Source organism: Genypterus blacodes, unplaced genomic scaffold (assembly GCF_046128005.1).
Source record: "Genypterus blacodes isolate CSIRO-AG114 ecotype Tasmania unplaced genomic scaffold, CSIRO-AGI_Gbla_v1 ptg000438l_1, whole genome shotgun sequence".
NCBI lineage: Eukaryota > Metazoa > Chordata > Actinopteri > Ophidiiformes > Ophidiidae > Genypterus > Genypterus blacodes.
In genome coordinates this window covers 5,634,706-5,653,872 of record NW_027467208.1, presented here as the reverse complement: position 1 = coordinate 5,653,872, position 19,167 = coordinate 5,634,706, and the positions used below count along the sequence as shown (strand labels likewise).

The 19,167-nt window shown below is 46.1% G+C and overlaps 1 protein-coding gene across 3 annotated transcripts; it reads left to right on the top strand.

Moving 5' to 3' along the window:
• Positions 1-1,677: 1,677 nt before the first annotated feature.
• Positions 1,678-11,773, top strand: trim46b (tripartite motif containing 46b). 3 transcript variants are annotated; one of them, XM_076139666.1, is made up of 12 exons: positions 1,678-2,068; positions 4,111-4,372; positions 4,589-4,739; positions 5,527-5,725; positions 5,900-6,046; positions 6,351-6,446; positions 6,810-7,063; positions 7,364-7,485; positions 7,613-7,951; positions 9,644-9,873; positions 10,191-10,258; positions 10,360-11,773. In XM_076139666.1, exons 1-12 carry the CDS (start codon positions 2,009-2,011, stop codon positions 10,802-10,804), a joined length of 2,373 nt encoding a protein of 790 aa, XP_075995781.1. In that variant the 5' UTR covers positions 1,678-2,008; the 3' UTR covers positions 10,805-11,773. The 3 variants fall into 3 exon arrangements, with proteins under 3 accessions (XP_075995781.1, XP_075995780.1, XP_075995779.1); XM_076139665.1 differs by lacking the exons at positions 10,191-10,258; positions 10,360-11,773 and adding an exon at positions 8,747-8,811 and having other exon boundaries at positions 9,644-9,778; XM_076139664.1 differs by lacking the exons at positions 10,191-10,258; positions 10,360-11,773 and having other exon boundaries at positions 8,747-9,717.
• The last annotated feature ends 7,394 nt before the right edge of the window (positions 11,774-19,167 follow it).

The following is a 19,167-nucleotide window of genomic DNA, read 5'->3' as shown; positions in this document are numbered from 1 at the left end:
TCAGTTCTACTTCTAAATTCCTTTCTTAGATTATTTCTCTCCTTTAAGAAACTTATATTTGATCCATGTTCTCACTGATGTGTCAACTCACACCACCTATAGCTGACCTATAGTTGTTGCTATTTTGTTATCTCATACTTGTATCTAATACGTAAAGTATCCCTAAGACACAATCCTGCAAAAGAGGACAAGTCAGTGTTCTTGACACAACGTGAAGAGATTTGTATATACAGCTGCAACACATAACACACACACATACATACATACATAATCAACTGTCCTGCCACACCTACATTACCTTGCCTGCTGCTATAATCACACAGTTTACTAATCAGACAGGATCGGAGATAACAAGTTGGGCGTTTTACAGTTGGCAGGCTGGAAGTTGTGGAATGTGGAGAAGTGTGTGTGAATTGGGAGGAGCAGGGGTTTTGTATTTAGACCCGAATACATTTGGGGAATTGATCTTGAATATTCAATGGACTAGGGCTGCACCTAACGATCATTTTTTTAACAATTAATCTACAGATTATTTTTTCGATTAGTTGATTAATCTAACGATTAGATTTACTACGCAATATAAAAAAATATTGCCCCCAAAATAAATATCAAATTTATCTCAATAATATTTCAATAGTTTCGAAAATCATCTTCGCTTGAAAACAAACAAATGTAACAAAGATTTGCAGTGCATTATTCCACAACTAGCCACTTTTTGATTGATAATCTCCGTTTTACAATCCAACATATCTCTTATTCAATTCAAGTAAAAGTGATCAAGCGCAATCTGCGTACAACAACACAAATACATGAGACGCAGACCCGCTTGTAGCTCTCAGCCGGCAAAGAGCCGCGTGTTCGCCACCCCTGCCCTGGTGTCTCATGCTTGGTTTGCGGGGACACAAAGTTGACAACGCGCTCGGCGACGCCTTCACTTGAAACCGTGGGCCGTTTTTTTCGCTGCAGCTTGTTCTCCGGTTGCGTACATGCTTTCACCTGACGCGGCCATTTTACGTCATCATGACGTGTAGGCGCACGGTTATGCAAATCGACGTATTTACGTAATTGAGTAGTCGATTTACGTCGACGCGTCACCCCACCCCTAAAATGGCCATTTAAATGACAAAACGTCCTGGACTGTTAAACTCCTGAAGAACAGGTGTACTCAGCCAAAACAATGACGGACTAAAATAGTAAAAGTGTAAAAGAAAATAAAACGTTTTCACTATTAAAACAGTTTAAACTCTGACTCAGAGATTGTTTTTAATCAAGGCAGATTTTTGGAGGCATTGGATAAAGTTGAGTCCTTGATATTTCTTGACATTTCTCTGATTTAATGATTCAATAATATGAACAGAGCCGCTTTAACTTTCAAATCCAGTGAACCTAATTTCAGTGTGATAACGTGTGATGATATGAGGTCTGAACACAAACATGGAGACTGGTAGCCTCAGAATGGTGAGATGGGCGGGTGGTTGTAGCCAGGATGCCACGAATAATCAGACTTAGTGCCGATTTGAAGATATGATCCATGACACCAGAGGATGCAGCTCGACTGACAACACAAGACCTGATATGATATCTGCTCCCCAAAACTGAACATCTGCTGTGAGCCATCATCTCAAGGTGCTCAGTGCGGGTGGAGGGGGGCGGGGCTAGGGGGTTAGGGGGCTGGGTGTCTGAGGCGAGGAAGAAAGCCACAGGCATCTGACAGCAACCATGTGGCTATTTACACTTGCGCTGGTATCAAATTTAGACATTTGATCTCTCGATTTTTGTAATAGAATGCATTGATTGGTTTTATTGAACATTTTTCTGCGCGATCGATCGTTTTCTGAAATATTATAGACAAAACGCAGACGGTTTCTCTACATGCGGACCGCAGACTGATTCGATAGAGGACACATTTTCATATATTCGCGTGGTTAAAATGCACCGCACGGCCTATGGACCAGTTACACTGCGATTGGTTTCTAGATGATGGCAGCAGGGAGAAGCGGGTCTTAAAATGGCAGAGCTGGATATGAAAACAGCCACATCAGCGATGGACGCGTTGCTTCGAATCAGTGTGAGTATATGTTCCAATTAACCTACTTTCATTTATTTATGTATGTAATGGAACACAGAAAAGGAAATATGTCCGCATTCCTCATGCACGTCGTTCTGTAAAATGGACAGATATCTACTTTCATGTATTCGGTGTAGGTGTAATATCATTGATTGATTACTTTCGCCTGTATCTCGTTTTGTTGATGCTGTTACCCATATTTCCATGTTATGAGCTCATCTATCTGGAAATTATCTTAAATTGTCTCCATGCGCCAGAGCACAAGTGCGTTAAGGCAGAATGAACGAGAACAGGTTCTGCTGGTGGTCTCACACGCCACCAGCACACATCACACACACATACATGCGCGCACACACACAAGGGGGTTATGACCGATTCATCACTCAGAATATGGAGCGTGAATAATAGTTGGAATTACAAAAATAGTATAGTAAATAGTCAAATAAAATAAGAAAAGGTGTCGTTCGTTTCTGGGTTCGCTGGAATGATGGTTTCCATGGAGACAGGAGGCGGGGCGGCCACCTCGCTGCTGCTGCTGAGGCGAATGAGGAAAGTGCGGATACGAGATACGAGAGCATCCGGCCGCGGTGGAGCTCCAGCACACAGAGGTGTGACAGGGTGCAGCGGCGTGATCGAGACCCCCACGCCGGTGCCCACGTCCTTGAGCTCGGTGTGCACTGATGGACATGTAGCGCTCGATCGCCCCCCCCACCCCTTCCTCCTTCTCCTCCTCCTCCTCCCTGCCTCCCCTCTCTCTCTCTCTCTCTCTCTCTTCTTCTGTGATATACTGGAAACATGCACGCGTCCACCGTCATGGCGCCCAGATTCCAGGTGAAGGTAAGGATGCGCTTGTCGCAGCGGCCCGCAGCCACTCAAGCGTCCGAGACACGAGCACCGAAAACCGGTGATGCTCGACTCTGTAGCCTGTGAGGTGACCGCGGGTCCGGATGGGGAGAGATGATAGCGTTTGACTGATGGGGATAGGAGGCCGGAGTTGACATTGGAGGAATGACACAGAGCGACTGATGCAGGCAGAGAGAGAGAGAGAGAGAGAGAGAGAGAGAGAGAGAGAGAGAGAGAGAGAGAGAGAGAGAGAGAGAGAGAGAGAGAGAGAGAGAGAGAGAGAGAGAGCGCGAGCGAGCGAGCGAGCGAGCGAGAGAGCATGTCTTAGGGTTGAAAACTATGGGGGGACAAAATGTGGAGCAATCAATGAATCCAGATCACCAGTGTGTGTGTGAGTGTGTGTGTGTGTGGTGGAAACGTGTCTCCGTGTGTGGAGTTTATTCCTCTTCAGCAGCAAGCAAGATTATGTGCATACACACACACAGAAGACGCTACTCTTGTGGCGTGTGTGTGAGTTATGGTAGATATCTGATCAGATCAGTGACACACAATCCCCCTTTCGCAGCAAATCAGGTGTATGCGTGTTGCGTGTTCATGTATTCCACACAAATGTTGGTAAATAGTTTGCCAGCCTGCTCTGGTGTTCATCTCTCCTTAAAGGTCACCGTGTAGCTCACAGCTGCAGGTCAATCTCCGTCACCGCCTCATCCTCATCCTGCAATGACACACTGATCTAACCGCACATAACCACCAACATGTACTCCAGTGTGTGAATACTCTGAGTCTGGATTCGATTGAGAAAGAAAGATGATTTATCGATGTGACTCTAATACACTTGGGCCACTGGGTGCAGCAGGAGTGGCCCATGTAATCAACATAAAACACACACACTCATTGGAATTGTCCAGCTCCTGAATAAAAGATGCAATTACACAAACACACACACACACACACACACACACACACACACTCACACACACACACACACACACACACACACACACACACACACACACACACACACACACACACAGTTTGGTCTATTCCTCTTTAAATAAACATGAGGTTATGCCCAGAGAGCTCCTGCACCAAACTGTTCTGTTCATACTTTAACCAGGCAAACTCAAATGTTGCCCATCTCTCTTCATCTCTTCTCTTATCCCTTCTACTTTAACAGATTCTTTCTTTGCCTCCCACAGTCCAACATGAAGAGCTTGGAGCACGAGCTGCACTGCTCTGTGTGTAAGCACATCGTGAAGCAGCCCGTGGTGTTGCCGTGCCAGCACAGCGTCTGCCTCATGTGCGCCTCGGAGGTCCTGGTGGCCAACGGCTACCCGCCTCCCGAGCTTCCTCCGGAGCCCAACTCCCCGGCCTCCACGCCCAACACCCGCTCCCCCCGTCAGGCACGCAGGCCCACGCCTAAAGCGGAGCAGCGACCCATAGACCGCGTGTTGCGGGCAGGTTCGGAACAACTCTTCATTTCCCATCATAATATTATAATACTTACAGCTGCAAAATTAGAAAGATAATTTATTTGACTCATAACATCAAACATACTCCCTAAAAGCTTTTTGATGAGTGCATTGCAAAGGCAAGCTCTACTATCATCTGCTGTCTCCCTAAGTGGATTTCTATGTTGGTTTGCTCCCCATCCCCCATCCATGCCCTGGTGTCCAGGATGTGGGACATATCCAGGGCGACGGCGGAAGGAGGGTCCACCCCTTTTGATGATGTTTCCCTGCATCCCCTGTGGTCGAGATGTGGAACTAGGGGAGAAGGGTCTGACTGACTGTCTACGTAACCTCACATTAGAGCGCATAGTGGAGAGGTAGGGACCCCGTACACACACACACACACATCTTAACACCTAGCTGCTCTTTCCTTGTCCTTGGGACTCACCGCACACACATTCTCTCCCTGCCACAGTAATAGCTCTATCAGGTGTTATATGTGCTGATGTGGATCCAGGATTGATCATTTAGCATTTAACACATCTGCACACCCATAATCCAAAAATGCAAACACACACACACAAACGCGCAAAATGACATGATCTTCCGAGTTTAAAATACACAATATTAATAACCAAATGCTAATAATGCAGATACAAAACTGTATTATGGGATTGTTCTGGCCCCAGCAGCAGTGTGTGACCACAGTATGCATGTAAGTCCACACACACACATGCAGAATCACTGATGTACGGAGCTACACTACAACTTGCTTCAGCCTGAAACACTGGAGGCGTGGGAACGTATCCAAATGCTGAGTGTAGCTATTCTGCAGCTGAGCTGATGAGGAATCCAGCAGAGTTTGCACACCCATGCAGTTCACACACACTCATGCAGTACACACACTCATGCAGTACACACACCCATGCAACATAGATCCAATATGCAACTACGCTTTTTGTATTCCCATTATTGGAGATTTCATGAGTCATAGCCTGCATTTGGGTTTGATTGGATTTGTGCTTTTGACTGCAACCTCTGTGTGTCCTGACTATGCAGCTTTAGAGTCCAAATACTTATGATGAAGTAATACTACTAATAATAATACTGATGAAATTATATTTAATCTCAGTGGAGCTCAAACTATCTGTTCTCTGTCCCCAGGTACAGACACACTGTGAGCCTGGGCAGTGTGGCTGTGATGTGTCAGTTCTGTAAACCTCCTCAAGCTTTGGAGGCAACAAAGGGCTGCGCTGACTGCAAGTCCAATTTCTGTAATGAGTGTTTCAAGCTCTACCACCCATGGGGGACGCCACGGGCGCAGCATGAACATATCCCACCCACACTCAACTTCAGACCAAAGGTGACACATTAACACACGGTTATCTTTCATAGCACTAACTACATCATCATCTTAGACTCAGACTCATTCTTAAACCAACTACCATCCAGCCTCCACAGCACTTCAATGTATTGTCAACGTGTATTGTACTCTTTAAATAAGTTGGATTTGCTTAAGTCTGACTCTCCTCCTCAGGTCCTGACCTGTCCTGAGCACGACCAGGAGAAGTTACAGTTCTACTGTAGGTCCTGTCAGCGGCTGCTGTGTCCTCTCTGCAAACTGCGCCGCATCCATGCTGGACACAAAATCCTTCCTGTAGCTCAGGCGTACCAGGCCCTGAAGGTCTGATGTCACCTGTACTTGCTTTCATTGAAAAACATGCAAAGATGAAGTGTTTTAAGTTCCACTGAGGTTCTGAACCGCCTGATTCAAGCTCACGCCTCGGAAATCAGAATACAACATAGACATAATCCACAAAGTGAAATCCTTAAGAATGACGTTAAAATACGGTATTAGAATGTATTTATTCATGTTTGACTGTAGATCATACTGCAGTGTGAGACAATAGTGTAGTTATTATAACGCTGTGTAAGTTTGTCTGGTGTCTATTTGTTGCTCATCTGTTTTTGCTGTTTCTTCTTGACAGGAGAAGATTACCAAGGAGATGAACTACATTCTGTCCAACCAGGAGACAGTTCTGGCTCAGATCACCCAGCTGGAGAGTGCAATCACTCAGACTGAGGTGATTCATAATGTGGAACATAGAATTAACACACACCACTTGTTTAATGCTCATACACAAGTTTATGACCTTTAACTATCTCTTTATTTTATCTGTTTGTGTTTCTTATATATTAACCCTGTTGTAAGGGAATGAAAGCAATGACTCTGTCCTAACTGTTTATTTTTAGAGGTACAATGAGGCCTGCAATAAATCTGCAAATTACTTTGAAAACCTTTTTATCCACTTGCAATCAAGGGCAGTTTCTCTCAGGATGAAAACGTTTGGTCCTATCATGACAACTCCTCTCACTACAAGGGCTTTAGGGACAAACCTGACTTTTAAAGTGAGCTGTGAACTTGTTCCGTTTTCGTTCACCACCAGGTTAACAGCGTTTCCGCCAGAGAGCAGCTGACTCAGAGCATCAGGGATCTGACTGCTGCTTTGGCCGAGCGCCACTCGACACTCACGCAGGCCATGGAGGTGGCGCGTCAGAAACGAGGCGAGGCCTTGTCTGGGCAGGTGGCGGAGAGACGGAGCTTGATGGAGCACGCCGGGCTGATGGCGTTCACCCAGGAGCTGCTAAAAGAGACGGACCAGCCCTGCTTTGTGCAGGCTGCGCGCCAGACCCATAACAGGTTTGGCAGTGAATGAAGCTTTTCGTACTGTTTGTCCTGATGTCTCTGTACCTTTACTTTGTTTATTTCATTTCTGTCAATAAGTTCAGTCTCTGCCCTCCTTGCTGCACCCTTTCAAATAGCTGAATGACAACAAGAGAGTGCAAGTAGACATATTAGAAAAGTGATATGCAGTTAAGCCTTTGGTGTCATGGGAAAGAAGAAGGTGTTCTTCTCTCTTACCAAATAAGAATCTTGAGAAAATGACACACCCTTCTCGTGCTTCATGTTCAGGTTTCCCTCTCTTTTCTTCCACTCCAGGTTAAATCACGGCATTGAGAATCTGCAGCGTTTCTGTCTGGCTGCTGACCCGTCCTTTAGACACTTCCAGCTAGACGTCTCCAAAGAACTGAAATCCCTCACCGATTTGAACTTCATCCAGGGTGAGAATATGAGGGTGTAAAGGTGGAGAATTCTCCGAAAGTGGGCATACTGATCGTCCAAATGTAAAATGTCAATGTGAATCTAAAGTATGCTACTCATGGACACAACACGTTCACACTGTCACAGCACCTCTGGCTCCAGTGATCGACACCCAGCGTACACTGGCCTACGACCAGCTCTTCCTGTGCTGGCGACTGCCCCAGGACTCTGCGCCGGCCTGGCACTTCTCTGTTGAATATCGGCGACGGGGTGTAGTACCAGGAGGAGCGTCCAGGGGCGGGATGAGGGGAGGACTGGCCGCCGCCCGCTGGGGTTGGCAGCGGCTGGACGAAGTGAACGGATTGAGCGCCGTGATCGACAGACTGGAGATGGACAGTGTGTACGTGCTGCGCGTGAGAGGCTGCAACAAGGCAGGCTACGGGGAGTACAGTGAGGAGGTGTACCTACACACTCCACCTGCACCAGGTGAGAGAACGTACACACCAGGGGTACTATTAGGTCGTCCCCATAAACACAAGAGAGTGAGAATTTGTTCTTGGAAACTGCACCCACACAAATGAGATGTAACCAACAGTGACACACCTTTATGTAATCTGAACCACACAAGGAATCTGGCAAATGTAGGTCATATCGGATTAGACAGACAGATGGACAGAACCCGGTCGATTCCAGGTATAGTTAGAAAAGAGACTTGGCATTTCGTGCTCCATCTCACTGAATGGTACAGGAACATTTGTGTAGTCACCAGTTTAGGGGAACTCGGAGAGATTTGGTGCAAAGGAACATCTGCCTGTCAGTATTGAGCAGGTACACAAAGCATTCTGTGGTCAGCTTCATCTCTGGCTCGCTACGCGTCCCTCGTTGAGCTGCTGCTTCAATTCATCAGCCCATATCAAAGTGGGATTAATGTCCTCGTGTACCTCAGCAGACACGAGACAAAACTGATGGAAGAAAATTTCATAGAACCCAGTGTGCAGTTTAGTTAACCTGTATAACTTCATACCTTCCTGTATAACTTCTGATACCTACCCCTGGCTGTATCTGGTCCAAGTAAGAGGTGCTGCGTTGCTTGTCATTCAGGATTCAAACCCATCTGTTTACATCTCATTATTTAAGTTAGTCACTTAAGCATTATGGCTATCGTGCTGAGACACTTAATCATTTGTTCTTTTTTTCTGCCCATTCCAACCTTACACACACACCATCTCCACATTCATATCATTCATTTGCCCGTGTCTCTCTCATGTGTCAACATCGCAGCTTTACACCCGTCACCCTATCCTGCGCCGCCTCCACGCCGCCAGCCTGCACGCCTCATAACCAACGTAAGAAGTTCACGCATTTCCGTCGACCCCACTTCTACCCCATTGCTCATGCTGTGCACTCTGTCCACCGTGCTGACCAGGTTTGCAGTTTGTTAAGACGCGAGGCTTAACGACTTGGATCGGGCTCAGATCCATGGTTTTAGCGGTGGATCCCTCCCTCCTGCTGTGGCCTGTGCTCCCTTTGTAAACTGTATCTCCTCTGGAGGAAAGACACTTTCCTCTCCCAGGGCTTCTTTTCTGATACTTTGTGCCTTTTACTCCCTCAGTCATCAGTCTTAACCTCCCTATCTCTTCCCAGTATCCAGCCTCTCTCTGGTGGATGGTGGTGCATGCCTGCTCTGTGTTCTTGTTTTCCTATTAGCCCTGAACAAAGGACTCAAGTTGTATTTCTGACATGCCAGACCCCAACGACAAACTGCCCATCACTCAAATTTTCTTTTGTGGCTATCAGACGCTCTGTGCTTATTCAAGGTTCACTTTGTTTTGGAGCTTGTTGGTTAAATGCAACAAAGGCCGAGGAGGAAGACTGAGAGAAGTAAAAAAAACGTAGTAATGATGTGGTTGGGACTCTGGAATGACACCTCAGAAACAGCGCCACCTTGAGTCCCTATGGAGACACTCCCCAGTCTCCTGTCAGTTCCTTGGTGTTATCTAACTCCACGACCGTCTTTCCTTCTGTTGCCTTAACACCCAAACGTCTCCCGTCCCTCTTAACATCTCTCCATGCCATTTCTGACTTTCTGTCTGTCTTTGCTCTACCCTCACACCTTCTTACTGTCTCTGGTCTCTTGACGCGTCTGCGCCTGATGCACTCTCCACCCTTACTTGTCAGTGCTAAACTTCTACTTGGACTCTCGCTGGGGTCTCCATGCCGACCGGCTGGTGGTCAGCAAGGAGCAGCGCTGTGCCCGCAGTGTCCCGGGTCTGTCTCTGCTGCAGGCTGCAGATCACGCCCTCACTTCCTGTCACCTGACCTCGGACCTACTGGTAGGGGATGTGGCGATTACGCAAGGACGGCACTACTGGGCATGCTCAGTGGAGCCTGGGTCTTATCTTGTGAAGGCAAGTCAAAACTGTTCTCTGATCTCCACTTACAAAATTGTCAAATACAAATTACATGCTGCTGTTGTTGTTTATAATTAATGTTATTATGTAATTATGGGTTGTTGCATATTAGTTCATTAGTTCTAAATGGAATTCCATCGTCTTTATCCGTGAGCTCACCTACCTTATACTTGTGAACATGTTACTTTGTGCATATGATTGACTGGACATTCTACTTATTTTTTACAGGAAAATCTCTGTTATGTGAATTTCTGCTACAAGAGAATTTGTAGTTAGTTATTTATTATTCAGTTCCATTTTCCTTTGTTGATCAGGTGGGAGTTGGTCTGGAGTCCAAACTACAGGAGTGGTTTCACCTTCCACAAGACATGGCGAGTCCCCGGTGAGTGGAGAGTGTATGGAATCCAACTTAAATGTAGTAGTAGCTCATGTTAAAGTAAAGAAACTAAGGATGGAGATGTTTGTCTGCTCCTCACCCTGCAGCTACGACCCGGACAGCGGCCATGACAGTGGAGCAGAGGATGCGCTGGACTCGGCTCCACCATTTTGCTTCCTCACCATGGGAATGGGCAAAATATATCTGCCCCAGCACAGCTATCACCACCACAGCCATGGCAACGGTAACCGAGATCCCATCACCAATGGCAACAGCTCCTCCTCATCCACGGGCCTCACCTACCCGCTGCCGCCCCGGCTCGGCGTGTGCCTTGATTTTGAGAAGGGGCGTGTCACCTTCTACGACGCCCACTCTCTGCGCTCGCTCTGGGAGGGCCACGTGGATTGCTCCGGCCCCGTGTGCCCCGCCTTCTGTTTCATCGGCGGCGGGGGGCTGCAGCTGCAAGAGCTGGTGGCCAATCGCAACGCAGATCAGACTCCGGTCCGTAGGGTAACCATCCAACCCCGGGTCGCTAATATGAATAACAACTGACACCCACTCTGAGGTTAAACGTTATTAGGAATGTAAAAGGTAATTGTGTGAAGTATTTACTCGGCTAGAGCGAAAAGGTAGACATCTCAGCGATTTTGTTTTCTATTTAATTTCATTTGTATAAGAAAATGTTTCTATAGCGAACAAATATGCAATGTAATTAAGTTTCTTACATTTTTTGTTACATGCATTTTTGCAAGGATATTGCTTAAGTAGTGTCTGGAATACCCAGAACATCCAGTATGGAATTAGATCTTTAATGCTTTGCACTTGTAGCCAGGCTTTATTGCTTACATTTATAAAAGCTATTGTAGGTTCAGCACAACACAATGTGATCCTTTCCCTGTAGAAACGTTTAGCCTGTCCTCTCACATCCTTCATGCTTTAATGCTTACCATAACATTGTTTCTGTTTTAAAGATAATGGACATTATGTGACTTAGTAGCAGTGTTCAACTTTACCACAGTGTTTCACCACGCAGTTGTTTTGTTACTGTTGGTGAAAACTTTCCAATCATTCATCCACTACGGTGCCAACCAAATGATTTCCCGGGATGTAAATGAGATTGAGTGGTAAATTAGAGGTAGAGAGGAACAATGAGGCAATACTGTAATTAGAAGATCCAATTATACCTCTACTGCACAGCTAATCACTGGTGTCTGCAGCTTTGTTTGTGCATTGCTGTTTTGTATCTCAATACAGATGTGTGTGTGTGTGTGTGTGTGTGTGTGTGAGAGAGAGAGGGCGATCTGATGTGTGTGAGCGGATAAGTGTGTTGCCTTGTGCATGGTGTGATAGATAACCACATTGCTTCATTGGCTGATGATAAAAAAACGATCTTTTTCTTCTTTCTTTTTACTTGCTTGATTGTAAGTTAATGAGCAGCGCTTAGAATTTAATCCACGTAAACTCCACCTGCTGGCAGAATGTTTGCAAAAGAAATAAGCTTAATAAACACTAAGTAAATGAAAATGGTTTTAAATAATGGTGACATTGTGGCATTTCCTTTGTGTTTGTGTTTTTGTCGAGCCTCGTTGTGTTTTTCCACTCATATTGCAAATCGGTCAGCAAGAAGTAATACCTCGTTTCACCACCAGGGTGCAGCAAGACACAACAGAATCCCAGCAACGCCTCAGTCTAACACTGTCGGTGACACAAAGCTTTAAAGTTCTACATTTACATCAAGAAAGAATGAAAGAATGAATGATTGGAGCTATTTTGATTAGATATTGATGAAGCAGGTTTTTCAAATGTGCTGTTTATGCAGTAATGGCAGCTTAGGAAGGATAAATTAGAATCACCACATAAAACCTCATCTTAATAGATTTACTTTTATGAATCATTTTCTCTCATTGATCTCTTACTAAATGTCTTTCACTTGCCTCTTTGTCTATGCTTTTAAGTTTCCCCTCTTTATTATAATATTAACAGCTTTTTCATACTTTTTATGCTGTTTTCTGCCTCTTTGAGCCTTTTTCTGCCGTTATTGCTGCGTTGCCGTTATTTTATGACCTGTGTGATAATGTGAGTCAGGATTGAAGGAGAGAGATTTCCGTATGCAAGATACCACTGGATTGGGACTTACGGATTTCTGCATAGAACCATGAACACACAAATCCTTACATATTGGCTGTATACTCAAACTGTATATAGTATAAGTATGCTGTTTATTAAACCAACACTTAAAAGCAGAATACAATTACAAATACATGATGTTTGCCCCACAATACACTACAGACGTACCAGCAGAAGGATTCGCTTCACCTAAAAGGAAGAATCCTACGCTTCATAGACCTCTGATACGTATCCTTACGAAAGCAAAAACACCTTAAGTGGGACTAATGAATAATGATTGCAGTCTGCTTTTGGTAAAGATATTAACACCTCACATGTGCAGGCACTTAGCATTCCTTATGTAAATGTAATGTAAATCGCAAAAGTTTACCTTTTATGAGCTTCAATACCAAAAATCCACATATGTGTTTAATTGGACCCACATTTAAGGGGAAACTGTAGGGAAATTTGGGTTTGCCTTAACCACAAAGGGAAAATAAAAAGGCTGAAAAAAGGGGATTGAGAAAACATAGCTAAGATAGCCTTGACTCAAGCCAAGGTTCTCTTTAATGTCCTCATACACTCAGATAAAAATACTTCCTCCGTCGGGAGGCTTAGCTCTAAACCCTCATGATATAGAAGAAGAGGAATGTACTGTAAAGCATAAATACAGTAGAGCCCCCCCACCCACTGGACCCCTCTTCTTTAGTCCAAATCTGTAACAGATTGGGTTTAGTCTGACTGGAGGTATGCAGCCACAACACCACATGTAGGGGTCCACATAATCCCTCCACTGAGTATTAAGCACACAGCATGGCCATTCTTTTAAAGACCTGGCAGGAATTACTAATACATAATCTCCACGATCATCATTTAGTATGTATCAGAGGCAAGAATGGGGGGCAGGGAATCAGGAGAAGTTATGAAGGGTCTCGGAGCTTTGCACAATCTGTCAGAGACGGTGTGCGGTGCCATCTGGAGAGCGCGCCGTACACAGAGCCGGGGTCTGTTGGAATCCTCCAGACCAACTGTCTTCAATGATATGAAGCTAAACCGCAGATTCAACAAAGCCTGGTTTATTTGCTGAGCTCACTGTGTGGCATTTACACTCATTAGTGGAATGCTCTGTTTGTGGGGGACGACTCGGTAAATCTTTGTGTTGAATAAAAGCACGATCGTGGATCTCTGCTGCGACGGGGAGTTGACCGCTGAAATCAACATGAATATAATGAGTGGAATTCAATTGGGGATCACATTTGGTCTCATTTCACTGTTCCACTTTGTGTGTAACAGGTACACAAATGGCACTGCATAACACACACACACACACACACACACACACACACACACACACACACACACACACACACACACACACACACACACACACACACACACACACACACACACACACACACACACACACACACACACACACACACACACACACACACACACACACACACACACACACACACACATTTCATTTCTTTTACCCAGTTTGCTCTCCCTGTAAACTCAATAATACCTCCTTGATATTATTCCTCCAGACACGGCCTGACATCGCCGCTGAAACATTTATAAAGCTTTCTCTCCCTCATCCATCCATCCATCCGCCCATGAGACTGAATAGCATTAATATTATACCACTTCCTGCTTTTATCAGGTTGATAATCTGAATGGGGGGGGGGGCGGTAAAAATCAATCAGCTAAATGTTGGCTAAGAGGATTTGAAGGGGCATAGAGGGGCCATCTTCCCTCACTATGATAAATGAAGGGTGACAGTAATGCTAGACAGAGACCATATGGCCGCATACAGTAACCTCGTGCACCGCAACCGTGAGAGGAGGCACAGAGCTAATTCACTTTAACTTTGAGGCTCCGGATGGCGTTTCCTCCCCGTATTGGCTTTTGAGTACTGCACCCCTTTGCTGCCTCTACTTTTTTGGATGCATTTGGTATTATGTGACGAACGTATGATGTATTGCAATAAATCAAACTGCAGACGTGCCAAACGGGGCTTTGGATGATTGGGCGGGTCCCTGTGACATCAAGTGACATCACTCACACACCCAATCCAAAAATGTGCGTTTCCAAAGATTTAAAAATGATTTCATTGCGGACCCAGAGGAATCCAGAGGAACCCAGAGGAATCCAGAGGAATCCAGAGCCTCATTTGTTTCAACCCTTCAAACCCCTGCTTTACTCAAACTATAGTGTTTGGGCCCAAGGGTGTCACTTTAAGGCAACTTCAAATATACGTCTGGACACTCTACTTTCTAACAGCTAGGATGTTATTGTTTCCATACAGCCTAATGTGTGTGTAGCATTTGGTGTTACTAATACCTGTTGCAGGAGTGAGTTCCCTCTGAGCTTCATGAACTGCCTGACATTGTCTATATGGTAAGTCAGTCAAATAGGCACTCTGCTGCATATGTGAGTGGTTTTCCACCTTGGTCAAACATGCTGAGTCGGACCTCCGCAGCCCCTGCACAGTTAAAATTCCAGGTTCGGCGAAAAAGAGAAAGGCAAGTCAAATCAGAATGTCAACAAGGGATTCGTAAACCACACATGTTTCCGGCACGGCTCTCTCAAGACCAGCTGTGCACACATCATGTCCTGGTGTATGCAGAGAGAAAAGGAAGGAAGGAGGGGGAAGGAGAGAGAGAGAGAGAGAGAGAGAGAGAGAGAGAGAGAGAGAGCAGCAAAGAAAGTGACGTACAATGACAGATATCAATGGAAGTACGCAGACGAAGAGTGAAGTTTTGCATTTGATCTGTGACAAAACCGTCTGAATATCTCTCTGAAGTCCACGGACGACCATTCCTATCGGTTACCATGTCAACAGCCCACCCTGGCCTTCTCCTCCTGTCCCTCCTCACCTTCCAGATGCTCGCCCCGTGAGGAGGTGAAAGGTTGGCAGGTGCCTGGGGGAGCAGCAAGGAGCGTCGGGGTCAGATTTCTGAGAGGTCGAGCGCTGGTCGTCTCGGGGTGGATGAGCCGGGGTGGGAGTGGGGGGGGCACAATATGGCTAGTGTGTAGAGCCGGAGATGGACTGGTCCACAGGCTAGCAGTCTCACCCAATCAACTTCATCCATGAGCAATGACAGACAGACACGCCTACCTGAGGCAGCCACAATCAGCTTCCAGGGTATTACCTTCCGCCCAACCGCCAATCCGTAATCCTTGTAGCCTTGACCTTTCACATTCCTAACATAAAGTCAATGACAGCCATAATAAACAAATAGTGGATCGGTATAAAATTGGTGCAAAGGATGTTTCAACTTCAAAAACAACAAACGGCGCTGCATTGGTGAAGTAAACGAACGTATGCACCTCTGGAGAGAAGCTTATTGTGACATACTGTGATATAATTGGATTCGATAACATGTCTCATTGCACAGCAGCCTATAATTAGTTTCCAGGATGTATAAACAGAGTATTGACGCACACTAGATGACCACAATCCATGTGATTTGTCTGATCTGGCAAAGCATAGTGACTTCGGCCCGTACATACCTAATCTGGCGGAACGAGAGAGGAAATCGGCGACATAATGAGACAGCAGAGTCGGTGTGTTGTATGCATGTGTTGTTGCTGGGCTGTTTGGCTTTCTGACGCATGTCCCACTCCCTCCAAAGGCCTCTAATTGTATCGGTGAAAAGAAACGATAACCTTTGCCCCGATATTGATGTAAACGATGGCGAGCAAGGCAGATAATCTCACTGGATGTTGCGCCCCTGAATGTACCTGTACCTCCCCCGACCGCAGCTACGGTACAACTCCCTGTGATCAGTATGAAGCATTAGCTCTGTCAAAGGAGAACAATGCAGTGATCAGACATGCAAGCAAACTCCCTCCTCCCATTACCATCCATTATGCAAAGAAGATGAGGTCACTTCTATCCAGTCTAGACCCAGCAGCCGTACATCATCCCCCCCCCCCCTTTGCCTGGTACAACATTGCACTGACCCGCATTCACCATGTATAATCAATACTTCCTCTGGTCCTGTGCGTGGACTCCTCTATCTTCTGTTGAAAGGAAATGGTGCAGTCCAATTTAAAATAGCCCAGGGGGGACTTTTATAACCATGTGCCAATTAGTTCCAATGTCAATAATGTTAATGTTTAAGGACATTGTGTTCCAGGGTGAGAGGAGAGGAGAGACAAAACCAGAGAGGGAGAGGTAGACATCATCAGGCTTATGCCCGTTGTTCATTGTTAATGGCCGTTACACTGACAAGAAGCATTTGATCAGACACACACACGCACACACACATACACGCTGTGGATGTGGTCGTTGGGAGGAGGGGTTGTGTTATGAGGCAGAACTGCACAACCCATGAAGCTGATCAGTAATGGCGTCTTCTAAAGGTCAACAAACAAGCAAAACAGCAGACGTGGGACAAATGCGGGACATGTGATGAGATTCATTAGGACAGCATGGGGGGGGGGGGGGGGTGGAGGGGAGTTGGGTGGTGTTGAAAGAGGTAGGGAGGGGAGGGGCGGGGGGGACATTCCTTCACCGTTTCATTGCGGCCATCACGGCACAGCTGAAACAGGTGTGTGTCTTTACTCGGGGCACCGAGGGCAAAACAAGTGCCATTCTCACATGGTTCAGACTGGTCACAGTTGACCACACTCTGACCCCACACACACATGAGTCGCCTGAGACTTCGTTAAGTGGGGCCTAAGCAGTGCAAAGGTCCCGTCGCCATTATCTCAACAATTTAATAAGGACACTCACTGTCGCTAAACGATCTTGGATCAAGGATGTTCACCAACACGCCTGCTTATCAATGTAGAAACATGCAGGACTCCCTACTGTGACGAGTCATGTTTGATACGTGGTCACCTCAGAGTCGCCCACTGTGCTGTTTCATGGCAACAAGTGGCATTGAAAGTCGTTTGAGAAATAGCCAATGGAAAAGCTCCTATGTGTGATTAGAAGTAACTTCCAAAACTGGAACACAAGAGTTACTATGGAGACACTGTCCTTAACTGACCACCAATCAGGCTTTGATCACTCTCTCTCACACACACACACACACACACACACACACACACACACACACACACACACACACACACACACACACACACACACACACACACACACACACACACACACACACACACACACACACAATACTACTAAATAAATAAACAACTCCTGGCAAGTCAATCAATAATAAATCAATTATTTCCCCTCATGTATTCTGGAGGAGGCTGGTGAGATCTATCCTGATTTGGCCTCCTCTTGTCTGGATCTCCTCACCATGTATCATCTCCTTCTCAAGTTGCAGCATTCCTGGAAACGGCGACACACTTTGAGTCACTCTTTCCCTTTGCATAACACATCTACACACACACACACACACACACACACATGCAGTACACTCACACGTCTAATGACAAAGTAACACACAGCTTCAGGTCTCCAGCCCAGGAAACAGAGGGTTCCTGTTTTTGAGCCAAAGCTCTATTGTTATCTCCAACACTAGTTTCCCAGTACACACACACTCTCTCTCTCTTTCTGGTCACACACTCAAGATATTACGCAATTGTTTTTATCCAGCCCCATCTTGATCCTTGGTGTTTTGCTTTTTAATTGTACAGCGTCTTATCTGGACCTCACTCCACTAATATTGACATAAGCATAGAGACAGAGTACAGCACAGTTCTCCATTACCGCTCCCGCTGTGTTATCTACGCCTCTTATCTCCTCTCAGTGGATGTCGTCCACAGGCCACTCCTCCCTGCACTTGAAGGATCAAGTATCTTCTGTTCCAACACTCTCTCTCTATCCATCAATCCCTCCTGCCTTCATCTTTTCCCCCCCTCCTCCTCCTCGCCCCTGTAACTGCCGTGGCCCGCTCCGTCTTGTGGGAACCGAGGCGCCGTATGCGGTGTACAGCGCTGTTGGAGGTGTTAAGGGGATTGGAGAGAAGTCTGGATAAGCAACAGCTGGATTTAATGCACCATTAAGGTCAATGGTTGTTCAAGCTGCACCTGCAAATCCCCTGATTTCACCCCCTTCCCCTGTCTAAAGCTCTCTCCCCTGTCTGCCCCTCCGCCCCTCCTCTCTGTTTGTTGCCCTCTCCTCTTTCGTCCACATAGTCGCTCACCCTTTCTTTTCATTCCTGGCCTCTCAGCTTTCTCTCTCTCGCCCCGTTAGCTATGAAATCCCCCTCTCTTTATCATACCGTGGCCGCTCTTTGCCCCTCTCACTCATGGTACCCCACATCCCTGTCTCGTTTTTGTTGCGCTCTGCATGTCTCCCTCCCTCCCTCCCTCCCTCCCTCCCTCCCTCCCTGTAGTCTCTCTCTCACACATTCTCTCTCTTTCAGTGCTCCTGCTTCCATGCTGTTGCGTTGTGTCTGCCAGGCCTTCTCGGCTGGAGCACAGGTTTCCTGCGTACTGGAACGGAACAGGAGCTGGCAGGGAGATATGCTGAGAAAAGCCAGCTCCACCGTTCCCACTGAGTGCCACACACGCTCACAGTGCGGCTTATATCGATGAAACTCAGGTACAATGGAGCACACAACACTACGATGCGTCTAATGATGTGAGGACCACCTAAATGATGTAAGCCACCTAAATTCAGTTGACTTAAATCTTGAGATAGGAAGAATGTCACTATAAAGGCTGACATCATTCCTAAGCACCCTGATCACCCACTGACTCCTTCCTTCAGGCTGCCAAACACCCAGTGAACCGTGACTGACCTTTATAGGAACAGTAAGCACTTTATACTCCCCTGTACAGTAATATTGTCATTTTCATGCTTAATTTAAGTGTAATTTCTA

What these genes read in the sequence shown, in the direction of transcription:
- trim46b (XM_076139666.1), top strand. Translation starts at nt 2,009, where the DNA reads ATGGCAGAGCTGGATATGAAAACAGCCACATCAGCGATGGACGCGTTG. An exon ending in ACACACTCCACCTGCACCAG is followed by an intron (nt 7,952 to 9,643) that starts GTGAGAGAACGT and finishes CTTACTTGTCAG; the next exon opens with TGCTAAACTTCTACTTGGAC. An exon ending in CAAGACATGGCGAGTCCCCG is followed by an intron (nt 10,259 to 10,359) that starts GTGAGTGGAGAG and finishes CTCACCCTGCAG; the next exon opens with CTACGACCCGGACAGCGGCC.